The following is a 25,364-nucleotide window of genomic DNA, read 5'->3' as shown; positions in this document are numbered from 1 at the left end:
ACACAGATAACAGGATTACTAACGAGAGTCAATCTGTTCCCTTATAACATTAACATTAACATTTCTGGCTAGATGGGTGAAGCAGAATTGCTTTTCATATTCCCCTTTGTCTTGTAATGAAAGAACTTTGAATGAAGTGTTTGTGAGCTAGATGCTCGCCCATTGAAGGCAGTGAAGTTAGTTGTGTTCAGCTGAACTTAAGATGGACTTTGGTCTTTTATATTTGTAACGTTCTGCTTCATTATATTCCGAGGCTCCCTTGATTAACGGGTTTGGATGGTTCGTAAAGAACTTCTGAGCTAGATTTAGGAGAAGGGAAGAGATATAAGGGATATTAACTTCTCTATGGATCTGGGTGTTTCTTATAAACCAAGGGGAAATCCAGAATCAACCTTAGGCACTTATTCTGTAATCTCCGAAGTTTAGAATGCTTGAATTCGCGGTACGGCTCCACGCTGGGGATGCGTAAGTGAAGACCGGTCGAATTACCATCTTGTAAATTGTTAATTTTGTTTGCGTGTCCACTTTACTTTGTCTGTTGATCATAGGTTATAGCTGTGCTAAGAGGTTGGATGTCTTTGTGGTAATGTAACTAATATGTTTGCTGAATAGGAGTTTACTATCAAGAATCACTCTAAGATATTTAACTTCAGTCTGCCATGGAATCTTTACTCCCAATAAATAAATATCCTCCATGGTATGGATTTTCTTTCTGGTAAACAATATAGCTGAGCGTTTCTGGAGGGTAACTTGGATCCTCCATTCTGCCTTCCACTTTTCTAAAATGTGTATGCTGGTTTGGAGTCATTTAGTTGCCAGTTTTGGGCTCAGTGATCCTGCCATCAGTGCAGTATCATCTGCATATAATGCAGTGAATATTGTTCTTGGGTTCAGAGGGATGTCTGCTACATAGATTGAGAACAGGAGAGGTGCCAGAAGAGATCCCTGAGGTACGCCTGCCGAGAACCTGCGTCTGGTCGAAACCGTTTCGCCGACCCTGACCTGCATAAGTCTGTCTTTCAGGTAAGAATGTATTCTTTTTATTAACTTGACTGGCAAGTTAAATTTTATCAGTTTGTAGAGAAGGCCTTGATGACATACTTTGTCAAACGCCTTCTCTGCGTCGATGAAGATGGCAGCTGTATTGAGTTTCCAGTTAAAACCTTTAGTACTGATTTCTACCAGCCGGTGCACTTGTTGAGCTGTATTATGGGCCTTACGGAAGTCGAACTGGTCGCTATGCAAATTTCCAAAGTTATCTGTTTCTGCTTGGAATCTTGTGGCTTTTGGGTAGGTGAGGATTTTTTCCTGGCTTCTTCAATGGCATGATGATGACTGTTTTTCATGTAGTAGGGAAATGCTGGAATCTAAAGATGGCATTTGTAATGTTGACGAGATGAACCATGGCCTTTCTTGGAAGTAGTTTTACTATTCTGTTAGTTATGCCATCAGGTCCTGGAGCTTTTTTACTGTTTAGATGGGAGATGATATTTATCATTTCTGCCGGATTTGTGGGCGTGATAGGTTTGGTGTTAAGAGTGTTCTCTCTTAAGGTTGTCCTAACATGACGATGAATCTTGTACATAAGGTTGATATTTAGATTTGTATAAGATGGATTGCATTGAGATTCTAGGTTATCTACTAGTGCTTCGGCTTTCTCTTCATCTTTGTGAACTGTCCCTTTCTTGGTTTGTATAGGGGGGTATGAGTTGCTTTTTGGTGAGGATCGCTCTTACGAATTTCCATACAGAATGATCTTCAGTATTGATGTTAGCCAATTTGGTTTCCCATTGAAGGTTTCTGTGTTTTTGAAGAGCTTCCCAGACCTGTCTGTTTAGATTATTCAATACTGTTTTACCTTGTGGGGCTCTAGTATTGTGGTATCTCTTTCTGGCTCTTTTTATTTGTCTGATTAGCTCCATGATTTCTTCAGGGATACGGTTGGTTGTGTGGAAGACATTGTATTGTCTGACTGATTCTATTGCTTTCTGAATCTGTATGGTTAAGTTATTTACTGCTGTGTCAATCTCTTCCTTTTTACTGATATTGGGCACCAGACCAATATGATCGGGAAGAACCTTGGCTAACTTGTCCCATGGTATGAATGTGTTCAGAGGAGAGAATTGTTCTGATGAACCTAGATTAAGTACTATGGGACTGTGGTCAGAAAATAATTCGTTGACTGATTCCAATTTAAAACGGTATCTTAAATTTTTAAAAATGACAACGTCTAGTACATCCGAGCTACCTGAAGGGCAAGTGGGTGGGCTCGGTAGGGCTGGCCACAACAACAGAGTTGAGCATGTCCCTTATAGGGAGTAGGCGAAGCCTTTATACCCTATCTAGCTTTTAGAGACTGAGTGGGCAGTTCAATCTTTATCGTTAGTCAATCAGAGATAGCTGGCCCATATCTATCACTTATTATACACAGCAAAAAGATGAAGAGGCTGGCAAACAAGTGCTGCCATCTCTTGGTACCTAACCCTAACAGGATATGTTACTATCCGAAATAATGTGAGCACTACGGTCGATTTTCTTGAATTTACGGAACGAAAAACCCGAGTTTCCGGGAGGAAAATCCGCTTGCCCGTGCCAGAGATCGTCTAACTCGGGTATCAGTCGAAAATAGGCTCAGAAATTTCCTCCAGTCGGCGACTAGACTTGAACTTAAGTCTAACTTTGAGCGACCAAGCGCAGAGGACGCAAGCGCTTCTTCCACTGAGCTACACAGGCTGAATTTGTTTTTGATATTATTATTTTTTAGCTGTCCATCTTTAAGATTCTTTAATTTGCTCGTATTATCTCGAAGTTTTATTATTATTATTATTATTATTACGTGACACCTCCAAGAAGTCCAAGGACTCATGGTGGGAGGGCACACTACTCTAATTCGCTAAATACATCTCATCCTCTCCACTACTACTTAATTCTCCAACTACGATATTACTACCATCAACACCAACAACAGTATTTTTTGTCTGTAAATTGCGTATGTTCTGGAGGCCGATTTGTCTGTACGCGGGATGAAACACCCGCGTTTCCGGGAGAAAAAACCCTGCTGTCACCGTATGAGATCGGCTAACTCATCTTCAACTGAAAAGCTTTTATATGGATTCCCCTCCTCACGACGAGAATCGAAACCAGGTTTATCAACTTTTTGTACCAGGAGGGTTTTCCATGGCGTAGCTTGCTTCGTCTTTGGTGTTGCGGTTTGCAACCAAGTTTCATTGTAAAGATATAGGATGTTTTGTGTAAAAGCTAATGTTTTCTTTAATCTTTTTTTTTTAATCACATCATTTACATGTAACAGGAGGTGATTTAACTTAGATTTGTGTAAGTGTATTAATGTTCATAGTCATACGGCCATGTGTGGAGTTTGTATATTCCAATATTCCAATTTTGATTTTACCCTGTACTTCTCTTAAAATATTCTGAGCTATGTCGTTAGCTTGAAGATCACTGAGTTGAATTTTGACTTTAGATAGTTTATCTTCTGATGATTTTTGATACTGATAATCATGTTGGCCTATTGCATAACTCTTGCAGTTCAAGTTCAGTAAATAATTTGTTGACGAAAATTAAATCCTTTTGGTCCATAAGCTTTTGTTCTGTTATTGTCGATTTCGGGAATTTTTGTTTAAAAAAAACACACACACATACGCTTTCTAAAACTTCGTTTTTCTGGTGTTCTTTCTTTGTTCTTAATGCTTCTGGTGCTTCTATGTGGATAGAGATATAACAAACGACTTCCTGGCTTTTCACATTCAAACGTTGAACGATTTTCGGATTTTGTAAATAATAATGTACAATAAGAATGTTTCAATCGGACAAGTATTCAAATAGCTGAAAAGACAGTTGCACTATTCTATTCAGCAGTGCTGAGGCTGAAAGTGGTTTCAGTTTAATGAACATAATTTACAAAGTGCGAGAAATAGTTTAACAATAGATCACATATCGGATTTAATAACGATTCATTTGAGACGTATCGTTATTTGAGATGCAACTCCGTTTGTGAAGTCATGATTAAATCCAAGTCATGAATTGGCTATGGATACAAGAGCTCAGCAAAAGAACACATTAACTCATTTTCTGAGAATTAAATTAAACTTGCCAAAATATTATATTCTTGTTTAATCTTTTATCCAAGTGTAAGTGCACAAAGTTTGTGCGTTGTATATCTTCGCAACAAGGCTACTTGTACGAGATGATAACTTTCAGTTAATTTCCTTAGTATCCCATAATGCAAAGTGCATTGTGAGATACCCTTGAGTTTGCATAACAATAAGCATATGGGAAGAATTATTACTTCGACTAGTTTAAACTTTTATTAAGATCAGTGGCTTCTGCACTACGTCAACTGTGGTATCATATCTGGGTGTGGTTCCCACTGTAGAATCCTCAGTAAATGTCGAAATCGTCTGGGTGGTGACCTCTCTGATAATGCATAGCATTATACCCACCTGCAAAGATGTATGGTCTCCATTATGGAATGCGAAGGCAATTGATGTAAATTCTTTAGCCTCTCTATACAGGCTAAAGAATTTACATTCATGTGCACAAATTACTTCATGTGCACACACTCTGCTTACACTTGGATAAAAGGTTAAATAAGAATGTAATCTCTTTGCCGGTTTAATTTTATTTGCAGTCAAGTGAAAAAATTTCCTTCTTTTCCCGAGAATCAATTTTAATTACAATAAAAATAGTTTTACTATTGTTTGAACTGTTTGTATTCGAAATTGTTGTAAATCAGTAAAAACCTATAATAAATATATATACACATACTGCTGACTTTTTAATTTAATTTTTTTTTTTTTGATTTAGCGAGCCGATTGTTAAAACTAATCAGTACACACAACTGGATCTACAGTTGATTTTCTCCTGTTGCGAAGTGTTTCCAAGAAGGGAAATCTCACTCTCCTCTGTAAGTAGATCGACTAAATCAGAAACTAGTTGAAAAAAAAAAAAGAAAAAAAAAAGCCTATATAAAGTTCCAATAGTCGGCGACTAGGATCGAATTTATAACCCGTCTCTTTCTACATAAGAACACACGTTAACAAATATTTCGGTTATCAGATCGGAAGAAACCTGTTAGAAGTACAATAATAGATAGTGGAATGCAAGTATTCAGAGAAATGCTTTCAATAATAAGGGTACTTATTATTACTTACGCTAGGGCTATCCAACCTTAGGTAATCCGAGTGCCGCATTAGAAAAAAAATTATCCGAGGGCCGCATCACAATGCATATCTAGTTATTTGGTGACCAGCAGCGACAGAACCTCGAAAGCTGAACAAATGAACAACGCTAATTGCTCAATAATCGCGCGCTCTCGTTCCCCGTGAGCGCCCGGAGCATGCGCGTTGGAGCAAAAAGTGTAAGAACGCTTCTTTGACACATCTAAAATTTGAAAAATACGTGGGTATATAGTGCTGTAAAAACACCAAATAAAATGATCAACATCGAGATTATCGATTAGTGATAGAATTAAAATATCTAACGCGCCTTCAATTCAAATTTATTTTATTTTTTTCGCTTGTGAAAATCAAAAGCCACAGGCGGGTCGCATGCGGCCCGCGGGCAATACTTTAGACAACCATGACTTATGCAATCACAGATTGTTAGGATAACAGTTTTAGTTATTATTATTATTATGTGACACCTTTAGGAGTCCAAAGACTCATCGAGGGAGAGTGTGTCAACAGCATGAAACGATTGTGGGTCCTTGCAACTACTAACCGCGCTCAAACTTGCTTAACTTTTTACAATCCATTAGTAGCAGAGGCTCCACCAATCGACCAACCTTTGCTGGCAAATTTACCATTGGTGGAGAGGAATAGTTACGTTACAAATCTTTAGAGGGCACTTATAACACTATTCAAGTTACACAATAAAGAAGGATAAAAGTGAGAGATTAGAATCATGTGTTTTCATTTAGTTGAAGTAACTATTTTTCGTATGTGCTTTAGCGAAGTTTGAGATGTGTAGAGTGTTTTAATATGAAACTGTGATGTGGAATATTTTATGTGCATGTAAGAGTGATTCGTTATTATTGCATAGATATATATAGGTATAGGATCACTTTAACCCCTTGCAGCTAAAAAGTATAATAAATGAGTGCTCTTTTTCTCTACAGTTATATAATATATACTAGTTTTTTGTTTTTTTTCAGCAAGTAAAAAGACACTCAAACCGGCCAGAAAAATAAAATTAACAGACAATGCGCTAGTGTCATAGCTATTGTTTGTTTCAGCTAAAAACAAAACGACTTTCCATTACTTGCACATTCAAACATATAATGTTTGAATAGTTTCCTTTCTTTTAATAAAATGGGGATATGGATTGATATATGACACAACATTACTGTTAGTAAAAAAAAAAAAAATGTATCTCAAAATTAAATTAGTGGCATTTTTACAAATTTTTACTTAATACATCTAAATTATGCTTAATATTTGCCTTACCAAGGCAAATATTAAGTATAATTTATTAAAGCAATTAATATTCTCATGTTGGTGAATTGCTCTCAAATTTGTGTAGTTATATATATACACATGCTCCTGTTCACATTATTTTAAGGGAGCAGGTAGAATAATTTCCTGCAGTAGAGTAGAGTAGATTTGAATATGGAGTGCATTTGGTGATTAACTACCACTGCTCAGGAGAGTATATTTAATTATCCATTTTTCTTATCTTCCTGAAGTATCCAAACATTACTGTTATCAAGGATGTGCTTATAATAGTAGACTTCTGTCATGTTCAGAGATATCAGAGAATGCTCAGATATGTGATGCTTAACTTTAATTAATATTCAGTAACTTTATCCACTTCTTGGTAAAACTCTGCCCTACATAAACTCACTGTTTGGGCTATGCTCTGCAGATGATGTGTTCTCCATATGGCCTGGATATTCTCAACATTTTTCTTAATACATCTAAATAGTCAACATCCCAGGATCTGGTTCATCGAAAAGGAAAACAGTCTTCCCTTTTCTGATTATATGCCAGCCTGATAGAGCCATGGCATTCTCAAAGTACAGAAGCCCACACATACGGCTAGATATATTCACAACAGCCCCCCCCCCAACAATATGGGATTATAAAAATCCTATATAAAAAGATAAAATTAATCAGTTCTGATGACAATGCCCTAACTACTGAATTTGACTACATTCTCAGCACTTTCTTAATCAGTGACTATAGTCCCCACAACATCTGAAAAAAAAAAAAAATTAAATCTCCATAACCACAACTTTGCTCTTCCCTTTCAGAACATAGACTTCACAAAATCAATCGGCATTCCATACCTGGGCACATCTGAAAAAAAATAATAAAATTCCTAAAGCAGAGATTACTCAAGATCTATCACAATTCCATATATCTGGGATGTATCATGGCAATATCATATTAAAAACGAGGATATTAGGAAAGAACTTAACATTGTCAGCCTCCAAGAATGTGTTAGCAGAACTAATCCCAGGTGGTATGGTCACTTAAACAGAATGGAAGAGGAAAAATTAGCAAAACAAGTATTCTCTGCCAGGTTGGTAGGAAAAAGACCCAAAGGACCACTAAGGTATTGGTGGATTGATACAGTAAAAAGTGCCTTGGAAGGCAGAAATATAAGATCTGATAATGTTGACGTCTTGACAGGTAACATTGATTTGGAGGAAAGTTGTAGATAGGAAGTTAGTAATAATGTAAGTCTTTCATATAGTACTATCATATCCGGTACGTCAGGAATTTGATAATGAAAACAGGCCCTTGTTATATTCTCATCTGTTTATCTTAAAATAAAAATCTGATCCTGACAGCCTTTATTTGGCCTGAACCCAGCTTGTTCTTCTCCATGTTTCTCTTCCACAATATTTTATAACTTTTTCAAGTATACTTGCATTACCTTACCAGGAACACTCATTAATGAAATGCCTTTATAATTCTCACATTCAGTTTTATTTCCCATTTTTTTTATAGATGGATGCAATGAGAGCTCTACTCCAGTCATCTGGAATTCAACCCTCTTGGCCATTAAAACTTTTATACCTCCATATTTGATCATTCTTGATTGAATATTATCTGCTCAAGCTGTCCGTATTTTAAGATTTAATGGCTTTTCTACCTCAAGTATTGGTATGTACTCCTGATTGCATTCCTTTTGAATTTTTTTTTTTTTTTAAATTAAAAAAAATTTTTTTTTATACCACTGTGCTGTCAATGTTTGTTTCATTTAGCAATTTTCAAAGTAATTACTTCAGACATTTAGAATTTCTTTATCTTCAGTTTTCATGTTGCCTTTATCATCTCTGATTCCTTTAGAGTATAAGCTTTTTCAATAGCTTCCAGAATATTTTGCCACCTTCCTGATATGTATTTTCTCTGTTCTGACCCAAGTCTTCCTATGACTTCTGTTTAGCTAGTTTTACTTCATTACATTTTTCTGTGTATTCTCTTTGACCACATTCTAAGTTCCTTGCCAGAAACCTTTTATACACTTTCTTCTTTTTCTTGGCACTCACCTTTAACTTCCTGGGTGCACCATTCTTTTGATATTTCTTTTCTTGCAGACAATCTTACCAAATGCTTCTCTTGCTGAATTAATCATTATCTTCACGGTCTGTTATTGAGTCTTTAAGGTTTGGTTCTTGTTTTGAAACATTATCATTTTTACGTGAATAATATGTGTATTTGAGTCAACACTTTACTTCTCAAATCTGCTCAACTTTAATTTTTTTTTTAAAAAAATCTCTTACTCACTTTTCTTTTTTCTTTTTTTTTTTTATGATTTTCAGCTTTATTTAATCTCACTTTACAGTAATAGCTGAGTTGGATAAAGGAATTGATATTATGGTGATACTGCTGGACATTGCAATGCTTTTGACAAGATACTGCATGAACTCTGATAAATAAATTACAGCACATGGCCATGGATATGAAGTAGTTTCTTCAGAAGTAGAGTTCAGTAGAAGGCCTGTGACTAGTGTCACACCACAGGGCTCTGTATTTGGACCACTACCATTTAATTTGTATATTAATGATATAGAAATGAACAGAGGGGAAATATTCACTTGTTTGCAAATGATGCAAAATTGGGTAGGGTTTTTGGGTTAATAAAGATGTTAAAATTTTACAGGATTATTTAAAATGGCATTATGGACGAGGAGAACAAATGTCAGTTTAATGTGCAAAGTGTGAGGTTTATGCATTTTGGAGTGAAAATATTACCAACCGTGTACTGTATCGATGGAACTCTGCTCCAGGAAATTGACGAAGCCAGGGATTTGGGGTTATTGCGATAGGAAGTTGAAATTTAGAGGCATATTTCAAAAGTAGCTAAAACAGCTCATTGGATTACTTGGTTTTTGAAGAAAGCTGTAATTGGCAGAGATAGATTATTGTACCTCTTTATAGACCTTGATAAGACCCTGTCTTGACTACTGCATGCGGATCTGGTCACCTGGGTTTCTTTGGGATGAGGAGGTTGAAAGATCCAGAGGCAAGTAACCAAGATGGTGGCAGGTCTGTGGAATCCACCTTATGAGGATCATTTAAAGATTTGTGGGTTACAGAAATTGTTGAAAGTTAATTAAAAAAAGGTGGCAAACCTTTTGGCAACTCCTATAGGTAAAGATGACCTTGCTACTGCTTCTGCCTGGTATCTCCAACTCTGGGCCTGGCTCCCACTGAAGAGACCTCAATAAAGGTCAAAACTAGTCTGGCTAGTGGCCAATCCCTTAATGCATAAGTGTATATACATATCCACAAGGAGATGTGTTTTGCATTATGGAAGATACTGGGATAGGAGTGTTGGTAGCTTGCTCCACCTTTGCTACGAGTTGCCTTGGTGTTGTACTACTTACCCAGGTAAGATAGTACAACACTATATTCAGTCCTGAAGATATTTTCAGACGTAAACTTTGTTTGCTCTCACTGGATAAAGGATTAAACTAAATTTATTATAGTCTAACCTAGTGAAAAATAAACTTTTAACATCTTTCTCTAAATCCAGAGTAATTTAATTAAAAAAAAAGGTGGCAAACCTTTTGGCAACTCCTATAGGTAAAGATGATCTTGCTACTGCTTCTGCCTGGTATCTCCAACTCTGGGCCTGGCTCCCACTGAAGAGACCTCAATAATGGTCGAAACTAGTCTGGGTAGTGGCCAATCCCTTAATGCATAATAGAGTATGCATATCCACAAGGAGATGTGTTTTGCATTATCGGAGATACTGGGATAGGAGTGTTGGTGGCTTGCTCCATCTTTGCTACGAGTTGCCTTGGTGTTGTACTACTTACCCAGGTAAGATAGTACAACACTATATTCAGTCCTGAAGATATTTTCAGGCGCAAACTTTGTTTGCTCTCTCACTAGGATAAAGGATTAAACTAAATTTATCATGTTACAGAAATTGGTTGACAGATGAAAAAGGGTTGATGAAGACATACAGATTACTGAAAGATTTTTACAGCATTAATACAGAGGAAAATTTTCAGAATAGGTCTGGCAGCAGGAATACTATGGGCCATCCTTGGAAATTGAGCAAGGTGTGAGGACTAGATATTTTGCTTGGAGAGCTGTGAATGAATGAATGAATGGAATAGATTGCCATAGTCTGTTGTGAGTGTGAATCTGAATGAGTTCAAAGCAAAGTTTGATAGACATTGTGTGAATATTGGATAGTGCTTGGCATAATGTGTAGTCTCCCTCAATGAATCTGTGTACTCCATGAAGTGTCCGTGTAATAATAATAATTTTTTCCTACCCAAAATCAAAGGGTGATCACATCCTATTTCCAGTTCTCTGTGTACTGAGCCAGCTATCAGTAATCAATAAAAATATTGCTATCAACAATAACACAGTCAATGAGACTTTTCTTAATTCTTGTCAACTCTTCATGTGAATTTTTGTACATCTTTATGTTGGAACATGGTTTTATTATGTCTTAAACAAAATTACACTGGCACTTACCATTAATATTATCTTTTCTACATTTGCTCAAAATATTTCTTTATGTTTGTGTAGTAATCATTTCCTACTCTTCTGTTGAGATCTCCAACAAGAACCAACTTTTTTTCTTTGTGTTAGCTGCTGTTTGTAATGTCTCAAAAAATTCAAAGAATACTCTTCCACTACAGATTAAACTCGTATGGGCTTATGATTTGAGTTATCCAGAGGAGAGAGGACCTGAACAGTGTACCTGAAAGGAGAGCTGGTTAAGTAAAGATTTAGATTGTTGGATCACTGGAGAGAATTGTTTGGTATTCTGATTGGTAGATGAACAGTTTGCTTTCAGTCATTTTTTACAAAAAATACTTCAGCTTCTCTTCCATTTGGTTGGAATCGGATAAAGGGAGTCATTTGAAGATGTTCATATCATCATCATCAAATTGCTTTTATATACACTCAAGGGATTTATTGGATACTGTGGTAGTATTACATCTTAAGTGTTTAAATTATTGCCAATCTTCTGTTGGCATTTTCCCTCCATATTAGCTCAGAAATATTTTACTGGATGGTGGTATTAATATTGAATACATGCCATGGTATACCTGTCCTGGTCATATAATATCTTTTGACAATAGACAGAACCCAGAAATACAGTCCAGAAGAACCAAAGTATGGACTCATTACTGGAGATGGGAGATAGGGAATGTTAATTTGTGTGTACCTCTTATAAGGAAGATGATGGATTGCATAATGTTGTTGGCATTGACTTACAATGCCCTTGAGATCCAAAGGATGAGGTGAAGAGATGAGATCATGGAATTAGTAGGAAGCAACTGGATTTATGACACATCACAAAGCACAAAATTTATGACAAACCATAAGTTAGCATCTAGATTACAAATAAAATCAATTGATTCTTTGGTTGCAAACAGGAAGTCACTAAAATTTCCTTTATGGGCTCTTAAGGGGCAGTCTTATATAAGATGTCACAATGATTGCTTCTCAGCTCCACAGTCACAGTTTGGGGGAACCGCACTGTCTCATTTGTGAAAAGCGTTGGCACATCTATCATGTCCCGTTCTGATTTTATTCAGGGATGACCATATCACCGAGAAATGCCCTGGTTTTGAATTGCACAGTAATTCAAAACGAGGGCATTTCTCTGTCATACATGGTATAGTGTGGCACACTGCTGGTGATTCTTCAAACCACCTTGCCAATCGGGCATCATTCATGCAGAAGTTGCCAGAAGCACCTCTGCAGTTCTTAGTTGAGGTTTTCTAGAACGAAGTCTGTTGATATTAAGGTCTTCAAGGTCAGAGTGGATAGGAAGTTGTTTATTGGATATGATCTTGTATCCTTGAAGAAGTGCATTTGATCTATGTAGCTTTGGTGGTGTGATATGATTCAGAATCGGGAGCCAATAAATAGTTGATTTAATCATGCATGAGATCAGGTGCATGGTGTTATTCACCTGTGCATGTATAAGTTTCACATGGGCACTATTCTTCCAAACTGGAGTGCAGTATTCTGCAGTGATACTGCTGAATACTGGTCCAGCAGACAAGGCCAAGAGCTGAGCATCTCAGTATTTTAGCAGTACCACCTCAAGATGTGCTGCAGAGTTTTTGTATTATATTATTTCTCAAACCTCCATATCTCAGTCAGTATAGATGAAGCTCTTTGGTCGGAAAGACCTTGGTTCGATTCCCATCAGTGATATGAGAAACCTTTATCTGGTGTCTTTCAACTAAAGGTGAGTTAGCCAGTCTCATACAGAGGTGGGGGGGGGTCACCCAGAAACTCGGGTTTTTCGTTCCCCCAGAACAGGCAAACCGGCCCTGTGAAAACACTTTTCTATAGACATAGGACATTTCAGGAATAACGAGTAACCAACCTATTCTGTAGGATTTCGGTTCCGAATACCTAAATGGTTAAATGTGTAAGGCTATGTGTGAGCATAAATTAGGATAGGATAAGATTATTTCTCATTTTCAGTTTTTCAGCTATTTTAGATAGGTGAGTTTTGTACGATAACATCCTGTCAAGGATGACTCCGAGATGCGCTTATCACTGCACCCACAAATCTATTGTAATTGCCACTGGAAAGGGACTATCCATCCTAGGCATTTATCAAGTTTTTCAGAGAAAGCAGGCTAATTGGCCTTCTTAAAGTTCCACTGTGGCTGGGGACTGAAGAGACTAATGGGATTTGAGAGCCAACCTCTACGATAATTTGGCAGTGCTGGCTATGTGGGAATTCTGTCAGGACCTGTCTACAGGCTGGTGGGGGCTGTTTAAATCTGTCAGAGGTGGCAAAAAGTCAGGGTTGTAACCCTATCTCTAGACTGCTGACTGAAATGTGCTTGCAGTGCTTACCATTAAAAATAAGGTGCATTTCATGTAACTCAGCCCTAAGTAACTAAGATTCCTCCATGCTAGTCGTTATCTCAGTATTTCCATCATTCATGGTGGCTATTAAAATCACCTATATACACAGCTAGGTGAGTATATGGGTAGAGTACTTGTGCCAGCCATGAGGAAGTTGGTGGTTTATAAATATTGGAAATTGTTACGTTATAACTTTGATGTCCTTGTCCATAGAAGCTGAAAGTAAGTATGCATTATTGATGGTATTTCTAATATATGTAGCGATCCCATATGATGAGTCAAATGTTGCTCCAAGGACATTATATCCTGGAATTTTTCCTTTTTTCCATAATTGTTCATTTTTTGCATGGGTTTCCTGTATTGCAACCAGCTCAATGTCGTTATTCAAATACTGGCATTTAGCCCAGCTTATATTTTTCATATTGACTTGGCATATTCGAACACTGTCCAAGTTTTCTGGTCCTGTGGTCCTTGAGGGGGCGTAGGGCTTGACTCATATTCATTTAATCCTTGTGAGTGTACTGATCAGACGATCTTGCAGATTATTTGGGCATCAGGATTTACTAGTTCATTTAGCATTATCCAGGATGCACCATGAGGAGGCAAACTAGCTGTACACTACTGGATGAGGATGGTCCATGAGAGGGAGTAGTAGAGGTGCGTTTATCACCTGATAAGCACACCTCTGAATTGAGGAAGAGATCTTTGCCCATGAGGGTGAGAGCTCTGATGTGCTTTTCCATATCAGAGTTTGAATGATAAATATTGTATGGTGAAGTTCCACTTCAAGCGAGAAAGCAAGGAATCGAGATGATAGTGAGTTGTGTAGTACATGGGACACTACACTTCACTTATTATGCAAAAGTTGTATTAGCAGCATGAAAGGGTGCATTGACCAGTCTTTGTCTGGATTTCTATCCATATATCTTATTACTTGAATACCTGGATAATAAGGAAACAGAGAGATTGTATTTGCATCTTATTCACAAAGATTTCAAACTGTAAATAGATTGATATATATTCTATAATTTTTCTTACAGAATTTCTTCTTTTCTATTTATTTATTTATTTATTTTTTGAAACTGCTCAAATATTTTTACTATGCCTCTTTTAGGAAAATGTTTGGCAGAATTTTATCTCATGAAGTTATCAGATTTGGAAGATTCTGTCCAGCAGCCATATTAGGGATTCCTTCATCTGCAGCTTCTTTCTATACCCAGGTTGGCATACAGCTCACAGCAAAAGATAAAGCTCTTACACCTGTATTACATGGTGGTACATATGAACATGTTGAGAAAGGTAAGCATTAATAGCATTTTAAGTACTTTCGTGTAGTAAAACTTAGACAAAATTTTAGAAACAAAAGCTGCTTATAGAGTGATTAGACATATTTGTAAATTCAAGAAGAATCACTAATGTTTATTCTCTCCACCAGTGTTGTTCTTTGCCTTCATTGGTAGCATATATGAAAGAGAAATAACTTAGGCAATAACCGAGTATTGCAAGGTTTTTTATATGGGGAAAAAACAAAAGGAATGGAAAGTCCTGCCACAGCATAGCCATGGATAGGATTTGAAGTTAGGATGCATTTGAGTCAGTTTCCTGTTTGGTCATTCATTGTGTATCATGATGGATGGCTTCCTATTTTCAGATTTCTCTAGCATTTAGAAGAAATTTGCTGAAGAAAGAAAGCTGTTCACTCTAAAATGTCTAAAACAACATGGGTTTCACCAAACCTTTTCATAGCATGTGTTCTAGATGGATTTGTATTAGTAAGGAAATCCTCTGTTGATTATGAGTGGTAGAATCCATATTGGTGATTTTTGATAATTGGTGGGCGTCAAAGGGTCATTAACTAATTGGTGGTGAAGGAGTTGACTGTTGACAACATTCTCCATTATTTTTGATAGAACTGATATAAATATAATGTAACATTGGCTTGATGGCTGGAGAGGGAAGGATATCAGATGTGAAAGATTGTGAAGCTGATATAGGATGGGTTTTTCATTCAAGAGCACGTGTTAAGCACAACTGGGAGAGAGGAAATGCCATCAGGATCGGAAAATTTTGCTATCTAAGCTGTTCAGGATTCATGTCTTTCTGATGAAAGTTTAGATAAAACAATGTAATACTTGGTAAAGTAGGTGTAGATTAGATGAAGGATGGAATTCCTGGTAAAGTGGAGGATATTGTGTCTTGTTCATCAGTGCAGGTCACCCTCATCATTGGGTGAAACTTCTGCTTTTCCTTTCCATAGTTAGACACTGTTTCCTGTTTTACTGATCCAATGTATGTCACAAAAATGATCCTCACTGGCATTGAAGGCTTTCTATCCTCGTTCTACCCAAAATTTCATCCACTCTCCAAGCTCTGGTGAAATTGAAGAAAGGACTAAGCACTTGCTACATGTTGCTTGTAACAAGAATCCCTATTTCATACTGGCTGTGCTGAAGCATGCAATAAATGGACAACAACCATCAGCAAATTCATATTTGACTTCATAAAGGCCAATAGCAGAAACTCACCTTTTTTCCAAATTAAAGCCACGATCTTGCAAAGACCATGAGGTGTAGCTGTGCTCACCTGTACTTAAATCCTTATTTTCTCATAAAGATGACACCATTGTTATAGTATGTACAGATAAAGCTAACCTCTTAGCATCACTCTACTCTAACTCCTGCATAGATGGCTAAGGTAAATCATCTTCTAGCACCCTTCCATTTAAGATCCTGTTTATGGGAGGAAACTAGTGATGGTACTGGCCCTTTTTATTCTTCCTCTGAAATACTTTTCTTCCCATATTATTTGCTCTACTTCTGAGTCCTTTTCACTCTCTTTATATTCCAGATCACTATCACTGGGATCCACACCTTGCTACTGTGTTTGCCATGCAGTGCACCTGTGGAAATCCAGCAAGGGGAGCCTAGTAGTCTTGCACCACTTTGACCCAGCTTTGGCAAGACAGGTAGACTTGGATGGCTTTTGCCAGGACCAGTGGGATAGCGGGCTTTCCTGCAAAGGTCAGTGGTGTTACATTGTCTTCTTCCCCATTGTCTAAGAACAGGGAACAATGCTTGCATGGTGCCAATATGGCATCTGGGTTAGCCTTGGCGTTCCACTCCTGAGCTCAGTCATTACTTGCCAGACAGCAGGTGGCCATGTGTGACTCTAAGCTGTGTGGGAAGTGATGGCACCAAACCAACTTTCGAGAATGAGTAATTTTTCATCCTCTTGTTTATCAGGTTCCTTAGCAAGTTCTAACCAAGTTTGAATAACAAAAACAAGAAACAGAAAACAGAGATATCAGCAAACATACCATATTTCTTAATTACACATTCAACTGACAAACAACCACTTAAGAAAATGTCAGCCTTCTTCATTTGGAAAAGATCTCCAAAATTTGTCCAGAAGCTCATTTGAAGACATCCTTGTTGAAACAGTAGCCTAGGCACAATTAGAGCAACTTTTTTTTTTTATTTTTTATTCAACATCTGTTGGAGGAATACCAATCATCATCATCATCCCACAAAGCTTCAAACTTTTCTCAAGGAGTAATATTGAAGTGGGGGCCCTTATCATGTTCATCGTGTGCTCTAAATTGAAGGACCAAGGAGGAGTGACAATAATGAGAATCCTCATAAACGAGGGTGGCCTGAAAAGTTCTCAGCCTCAACCATAGATGGCAACACTATTGGCAAGATTTTTTTTTTTTTTTTTTTCTAAGTTGGTACATCTGTCGTAAGCATCCATGTGAAATTGCAAGTCATTCAGTCAAGTAGTTTGTTTTATACAGCTGTCTGAAGCAAAAGTGTTGTCTGTATCCCTTGAAATGGATAAAATTGAGTATGCAGTTATAAAATTCTTTGTAAAAGAAGGTTTAACGCCAAAAGAAATTCATTCGAAGTTCATAAAAGCTTATGGGCACTCTTCTCCTTCATTTTCGACAATTAAGAAATGGGCTGCCGAGTTTAAACGTGGCTGTAAGAAGATGATCCATGTGAAGGACGTCCAAAAAGTGTAACAACACCAGAAATTATTGATCAGTCAGTACACGACATGGTATTGGATGACCAGCGAGTCAAAGTGCATGAAAGAATTGCAAATGAAAAAGCTTTGCGCAAGATGGGTGCCATGCTTGCTCACAGCAGATCAAAAATGCACTCTCATGAAAATCTCCGAACAGTGCGTGGAGCATTTTAACAAGAATAAAACTGATTGTGTGCATCAATTTATTACTATGGATAAGACTTGGATTCACCATTACACACCAGAATCCAAAAGAATGGACAGAAGCCGGTTGTTCAGCGCCAAAGAAGACAAGGTCATGGCATTGGTGTTTTGGGATGCTAAAGGCAATTTGTTTATTAATTATCTTGAAAAGGGTAAAACAATAACTGGAGAATATTATTCTAATCTTTTAACCAGACTAGACAAAAAAATTCTTGAGAAAAGACCCGGTTTGCAGAAAAAAAAATCTTTCATCAGGACAATGAACGTGCTCACAAAGGTGTTTTGGCAGTGAGAAAATTAAGGGATCTGCACTATGAATTGTTGGAACATCCACCCTATTCCTCAGATTTCACTTCCTCTGACTGCTGTCTCTTTCCAAAACTAAAACTCTTCCTCACTGGTCAGCGTTTTTCTTCGAATCAAGAGGTGATTGCAGCTGTAGAGGGGTATTTTGCAGATCTTACTGAGAACCACTACAGGGATGGGATAATGGTGCTGGAGCATCACTGGAATAAATGTATTAGTCTTAAAGGAGAGATTATGTTGAAAAATAAAAATAATTTTGAAATTACTAATTATAACGAAGAGCCAAAGGCTTCAATTCGGCGTCATGAACTTATTTATGTTATAAATTCGTTTTTTCATTGTTAGGCCGAGAACTTTTTAGACCACCATCGTATAATATCAACTCTTATGTTTGTCAGCCTGGTTTACCAAGTGGTTAGCATACCCTCTCTCCAACCAACAGGCTGTGAGCTCGAATCCTGCTATGAAAATGGTTATTGTTTGGGATTATCTTTAGATTCAGGCCTCTAATAAATGGGGTAGTGTGAAATGGCTTGAAAAAGTCCCATGGTTGGTATCTTGAGCAGGGTTTCCAGATATGTAAAAAAATAAATGAAAATACCAAAAATAAAAATAAAATAAAAAATAAAAATTCCTAGCCTGCCTACAATATAAAATGTACTATAGGTTTACAAATAGCCTTTCATTGGTGGGAGCAACATAAAATATGAGAGTTGATTAAGGGTAATTATGTAGACACAGGTGAAAAAATTATTTAATTAAGATAGATTAACTACAAATATTTTAATTCACATATAGTGGATCATCATCAATATAGTTGGAATTTTAAAAAATTTCCACCAAAAAAATTAAAACAATGTTGGAAAGACTGCTTTGAATCAGTTTTCCCTATGGACTGCAAAAAGTAGCCATAATAATACCTATCAAAGAGATGATGCAGAAACTCATCATCATCATCATCAAATTCCTGCCATGTACCCTCAAGGGGTGTACAGGATATGACAGTACTACATGAAAAAATTACATCATTACTAACTTCCTATCTACAATTTTCCTCCAAATCAGTCTGTTACTTGTCAAGACTCCAACATTATCAGATCTTATATTTCTATCGTCTAAGGCACTTTGTACCGTATCAATCCACCTATATCTTGGTCTTCTTCTGAGTCGTTTTCCTGCCAACCTGGCAGAGAACACTTGTTTTGCTAATCTTTCCTCTCCCATTCTATTTAAGTGACCATACCATCTGAGATTAGCTCTGCTAACACATTCCTGGATGCTGACAATGTCAAGTTCTTTCCTAATATCCTCATTTTTAATATGATATTGCCATTGATGCCATCTGTTCACGCCTCTAATCTTTCTCAGGACTCTCATATCTGCGGTCTCTAGTCTTTGGTCAAGTGTTTTACTTCTGACCCAGCTCTCAGATCCATAAGTTAAAATTGGTTTGAACACAGTCTTGTATACAGCTAATTTAGTGTTCCGACTAATTTCTTTCTTATTCCATATGAATTTATTCAATTGACTTCCCACCATACCAGCTTTGCTGATTCTGTTGTCTATTTCTATATTTAGTTTACCATCTTCAGTAAAAATTGTGCCTAAGTAGCTGAAATGTTTTACTTGTTCCACAGGTTCTCCATTCACAACACAGTTGACATTTTCAATGATTCTGCCTATTTTCATTGTCTTTGTCTTTTTATTGCTGACCTTCATACCATATCTATTACAACAGCTATTCAATTTAGTCAGAGAATCTTGCAGACTTGTAGCGGATTTATTTAGAAGTATAACATCATCCGCATAAAGCAAAGAGCTGACATTAACATCTCCAATTTTGATATCAGGTTTAATACCACATTCCTTCATAATGTGATCCATATAGATAATGAATAACAGAGGGGATAATGTACATCCTTGTCTCACACCAGATTTAACATTAAACCATCTTCCTGTACTTCCTTCAATTCTAACTGCTGACTCACAACTCAAATAAAGACTAAGTATTGCTTGATATAATGCCCCATTGACACCATATAACTGCAGCGTATTGAATAGCTTCTCTCTTGGCACCTTGTCATATGCCTTTTCCAAATCGACAAAACTTAAATACAGATCTTTGTTATATTCCCATGCTTTCTCGACTATTTGTCGTAAAGTGAAGATCTGATCCTGACAGCCTCTATTTGGCCTGAATCCAGCTTGTTCTTCACCAAGCTTTTCTTCCACAATTCTTCTCAACCGTTTCTCAAGTATACTTGCATAGATCTTGCCAGGAACACTCAGTAGGGAAATACCTCTGTAATTCTCACATTCAGTTTTATTTCCCTTTTTATATATGGGTACTATGAGAGCTCTAGTCCAATCATCGGGAATTCGTCCCTCTGTCCAGGCTTTCTGAACTATGCAGTGCAGCCACTGTAAGACTCTTATACCACCATACTTCAGCATTTCTGATCGAATATCATCTACTCCTGCTGCCTTTCCACATTTCAAGCCTTTGATGGCTTTTTCTACTTCAAGTATGGATATGTATTCCTGACTGCATGCCTGGTCAGTGTTGTTTATCACTGTGCTGTCATCACTGCTTGTTTCATTTAGCAGTTTTTCAAAGTAATTACTCCATACTTCAAGGATATCTTTTTCTCCTGTTTTCATTTCACCTTTATCATCTCTAATTCCTTTTACAGCACTCTTTCCTCCATTCCTAAGCTTCTTCAACAACCTCCAGAATATTTTGCCACCTTCTTGATATTTATTTTCTATATTCTTGCCAAAGTCCTCCCATGACTTTTGTTTAGCTAGTTTTACACACTGTTTAGCTTTCTTACATTTGTCTCTGTATTCTGTAAGAGTAAAAGCTGACTTATTTGCCAGGAACTTTTGATATGCTTTCTTCTTTTCCTTCACTGCCTCTTTAACTTCCTGTGTCCACCAGGGAGTTCTGATTTTTTTATCTTTGCACACAACCTCACCACATGCCTCTCTGGCAGAATCAATCAGTGTTTCCTTCAGAGTTTGCCACTGAATCTCCAAGGTTTGATTCCTGTTCTCAAACTCTTTCATTTTCTTTTCAATAAAATTTCTGTATTTTAGTCTACAGTTTACATCCGAGAGCTGCTCAACTTTTATTCGCTTTAAAACTTTCTTACATGTTATTCTTTTCAATATGAAATTCAATTTTATCCTGCTCAAGACTAAATAGTGATCACTTCCAATTTCAAATCCTCTGTACACTCTGGTGTCCTGCACCAGGGAGAAAACATCACTATCAACAATAACATAGTCAATGAGACTTTTCTTATTCCTAGCCTCTTCTCTCCATGTGAATTTGTGCACATTTTTATGTTGGAACATGGTGTTAGTAATAACCAGTCCATGTCCTGAGCAGAAATCCAACAGATATTTGCCATTATTATTAGCTTTGCTCTTTTCTCCAAATTTTCCCAAAATATTTTCGTATGTCTCACAATCATTTCCTACTCTGCTATTTAGATCCCCAACAAGGACCAACTTTTCCTTTTTCATTGTGTCAGTTGCTTTTTCTAAAGCCTCAAAAAATTCCTCCACTTCTACCTTAGTAGAACCTTCTGTGGGACCATAGGCACAAATAAGTCTCATTGTCCAGTTCCCCATTCTCATATTTGCCCACATTACTCTACTTGAGACTGACTGCCATTCAAGAAGATTAGCCTCGTATTTTGTGTTGAATACTATGGCTACTCCTTCTTTTCCTTGATTGTTATTGCCTGAATATAACATTTTGTATTTATTGCTCAGAAAGATCTCACCAGTTTTGGTCTTTTTTGTTTCAGTCACCCCTATTATGTCGATCTGGTACTTATCTAATTCCTCAGCTAGCTCCATTTCTTTGCCATTCAGGCTTCTTACGTTGATAGTACCGATCTTTAACTCTGGTGATGTTGAGTTGGGGTTTGTTTTCAGATTTGTTCCAGTAGCTGACTTTTCGCTGTTCGCCCTGGTTCCCTGGCGAAAACAACGGGAGCCTTGTTTAACCGGGCGACGCCCCAGCCGGCATGAAATTTTGTCATGTTGTACCATCATTTTTTATTTTGGTTTAACCAATAAGAATACAATTTGGTCGGCTAAATCCCAAATTGCCAGCCCATCCTCGTTCGTTCAGTATCAAAGTAGATACCCAACAGGGTGCACCACGAGAAGGTGAGGATTGGACATTAGGTCAGAAGCCTTGGTCGGTTCTCCGCATTCCTTTAAAGGCTATGTGGAGGTCTCCTCTCAGTTATGCAGCTTTGACCCTTAAGCAGAAACTGCTAGATTGAATTGGTGAGAGAGAGAAAATAAACGGGAAGTCATCAATTTACTGGCCTGCCTTCTTCTGAATAGCAGAAGATACAGATTTAATGTTCATAATAAAAATGCAAGGAATTACTAGTGAAAGTTAATGAAACCTGCCCGCTAACTATTTAAAAAGCATTGTGCAAGTGCTGAATTATCATCATCAAATTCCTGATATGTACCTTCAAAGGGTTTACAGGATATGATAGTACTACATGAAAAATTTATATAAATTTTAACTTCATATCTACAATTTTCCTCCAAATCAATCTGTTACCTGTCAAGATTCCGACATTATCAGATCTTATATTTCTATCTTCTAAGGCACTTTGTACCGTATCAATCCAGCTATATCTTTGTCTTCCTCTGGGACTTTTTCCTACCAACTTGTCAGTGAACACTTGTTTTGTTAATCTTTATTCTCCCATTCTGTTTAAGTGACCATACCACCTGAGATTAGCTTAGCTAACACATTCCTGGATGCTAATCATGTCAAGTTCTTTTCTAATATTTTTGTTTTTAATATGATATTGCCATTGATGCCATCTGTTCATGCCCCTAATCTTTCCAGGACTCGCATATCAGTGGTCTCTAGTCTTTCATCAAGTGTTTTATTTCTAATCCAGCTCTCAGATCCATAAGTTAAAATTGGTTTGAACACTGTCTAGCATACAGCTAATTTAGTGTTTTGACTAATTTTTTTTTTTTTTTTACATCACACCTCCAGGGAGCCCAAAGACTCATTGAGGGAGGGCATCTACTCTGGAACTCTTCGTCTCACTACTCCACCAACCTTCATTATCTAACACCAACGCCATCTACTGCCGACTACCACTAGTACTTTCACAGACAATCACAAACATTCATGCCCACAGCGTGATTCGAAAGCAGCCTTTTGGCTGGAAAGCAGATACGCTGACCACTCAGCCAACCAGGCCGGCTGTCTTATGTCTAATTTCTCTCTTATTCCATATAAACTTATTCACTTGACTTCCTATTATACCAGCTTTGTTGATTCTGTTGTCTATTTACATATTTAATTTACTAAATTCACTAAAAAAATCGTGCCTAAGTAGCTGAAATGTTTTACTTGTTCTGTAGGTTCTCCATTCACAATGCTGTTGATATTTTCAATGCTTCTGCTTATTTTCATTGTCTTCATCGAGCTATTGCTGATTTTCATACCAAATTTATTACAACAATTATTCAGTTTAGTCAGGGAATCTTGCAGACTTGTAGCAGATTTATTTAGAAGTATAACATCATCTACATTAAGTAAAGAGCTGACATTAACATCTCCAATTTTGATATCAGGTTTAATACCACTTTTCTTCATAATGTGATCCATATACATAATGAATAAGAGAGCAGATAATGTACATCCTTGTCTGACACCAGATTTAACATTAAACCATTGAAGTCTCCCACTGAAAAGACCTCAATAAAGGTCGAAACTAGTGTGGGTAGTGGCCCTTCCCTTAATGCATAACATTATTCATATCCGCAAGGAGATGTGTTTTGCATTATGGGAGATACTGAGATAGGAGTGTTGGTAGCTTGCTCCACCTTTGCAAGGAGTCGCCTGGTGTTGTACCACTTTACCCGTCCTGAAGATACTTTCAGGCGCAAACTTTGTTTGCACACACGTGGATAAAGGATTAAACTAAATTTATTATAGTCTGACCAAGTGAAAAATAAACTTTTAATATTAAACCATCTTCCTGTACTTCCTTCAATTCTAACTGCCGACTTACAATTCAAGATTTATATTATATCAAGCAAGATTAAGTATTGCTTGATATAATGTCCCATTGACACCATATAACTGTAGCGTATTGAATAGCTTCTCTCTTGGCATCCTTGTTATATGCCTTTTCCAGATCAACAAAACTTAAATACAGATCTTTGTTACATTCCCATGATTTCTCAACTATTTGTCGTAAAGTGAAGATCTGATCTTGACAGCCTCTATTTGGCCTGAATTCAGCTTGTTCTTCGCCAAGGTTTTCTTCCACAATTCTTCTCAACCGTTTCTCCAGTATACTTGCATAAATCTTACCAGGAACACTCAGTAGGGAAATACCTCTGTAATTCTTACATTCAGTTTTATTTCCCTTTTTATATATGGGTACTATGAGAGCTCTATTTCAATCATCAGGAATTCATCCCTCTGTCCAGACCTTCTGAACTATGCAGTGCAGCCATTGTAAGACTTGTATACCTCCATACTTGAGCATTTCTGGTCGAATATCATCTACTCCAGCTGCCTTTCCACATTTCAGGCTTTTGATGGCTTTTTCTACTTCAGGTATGGATATATATTCCTGACTGCATGCCTGGTCAGTGTTTTTTGCCACTGTGCTGTCATCACTGCTTGTTTCATTTAGCAATTTTTTGAAGTAATTTACTCCATCCTTCAAGGATATCTTTTTCTCCAGTTTTGATGTCACCTTTATCATCTGTAATTCCTTTTACAACACTCTTTCCTCCATTTCTGAGATTCTTCGACAACCTCCAGAATATTTTACCACCTTCTTGATATTTATTTTCTATGTTCTTACCAAAGTCCTCCCATGACTTTTGTTTAGCTAGTTTTACACATTGTTTAGCTTTCTTACATTTGTCTCTGTATTCTTTGAGAGCACAAGCTGACTTATTTGCAAGGAATTTTTGATATGCTTTCTTCTTTTCCTTCACTGCCTCTTTAACTTCCTGTGTCCACCATGGAGTTCTGATTATTCTGTCATTGCAGACAAACTCACCACATGCCTCTCTGGCTAAATTAATCAATGTTTTCTTCAGTGCTTACCACTGAATCTCCAAGGTTTGGTTCCTGTTCTCAAACTCTTTCATTTTTTCTTCAATAATCTTTGTGTATGTTAGACTACAGTTCACATCTGAGAGCTGCTCAACTTTTATTCACTTTAAAACTTTCTTATATGTTCTTATTTTCAATATGAATTCAATTTTATCTTGCTCAGGACTTAAATGGTAGTCACTTCCAATTTCAAATCCTCTGTACACTCTAATGTCCTGCACCAGAGAGAAAACATCACTATCAACAATAACATACTCATTGAGACTTTTCTTATTTCTTGCCTCTTCTCTCCATCTGAATTTGTTCACATTTTTATGTTGTAACATGGTGTTAGTCCATGTTACATGTAACCAGTC

At 37.1% G+C, this 25,364-nt stretch overlaps 1 protein-coding gene across 2 annotated transcripts in view; it reads left to right on the top strand.

Moving 5' to 3' along the window:
• The first annotated feature begins 5,898 nt into the window (after window positions 1-5,898).
• LOC150100299 (FAST kinase domain-containing protein 2, mitochondrial-like) overlaps window positions 5,899-25,364 on the top strand; it is a 91,436-nt gene continuing 71,970 nt past the window's right edge. Inside the window, exons 1-3 of one of the 2 annotated variants that reach the window (XM_090402970.1) lie at window positions 5,905-6,032; window positions 7,974-8,129; window positions 14,449-14,633. In XM_090402970.1, coding sequence (XP_090259096.1) covers window positions 14,453-14,633 — 181 coding nt within the window. In that variant the 5' untranslated portion in view covers window positions 5,905-6,032; window positions 7,974-8,129; window positions 14,449-14,452. Of the gene's footprint in view, window positions 6,033-7,973; window positions 8,130-14,448; window positions 14,634-25,364 lie in introns of both variants that reach the window. The other variant, XM_090402969.1, reaches the window with a different exon arrangement.

The sequence above is a fragment of the Typopeltis vanoorti genome, chromosome 13 (genome assembly GCF_054136105.1).
Source record: "Typopeltis vanoorti isolate ZY-2024b chromosome 13, IOZ_Tvanoo_1.0, whole genome shotgun sequence".
Taxonomy (NCBI): domain Eukaryota; kingdom Metazoa; phylum Arthropoda; class Arachnida; order Uropygi; family Thelyphonidae; genus Typopeltis; species Typopeltis vanoorti.
Note: the sequence above shows the minus strand (reverse complement) of the source record. Positions and strands in the feature narration are given on the sequence as shown.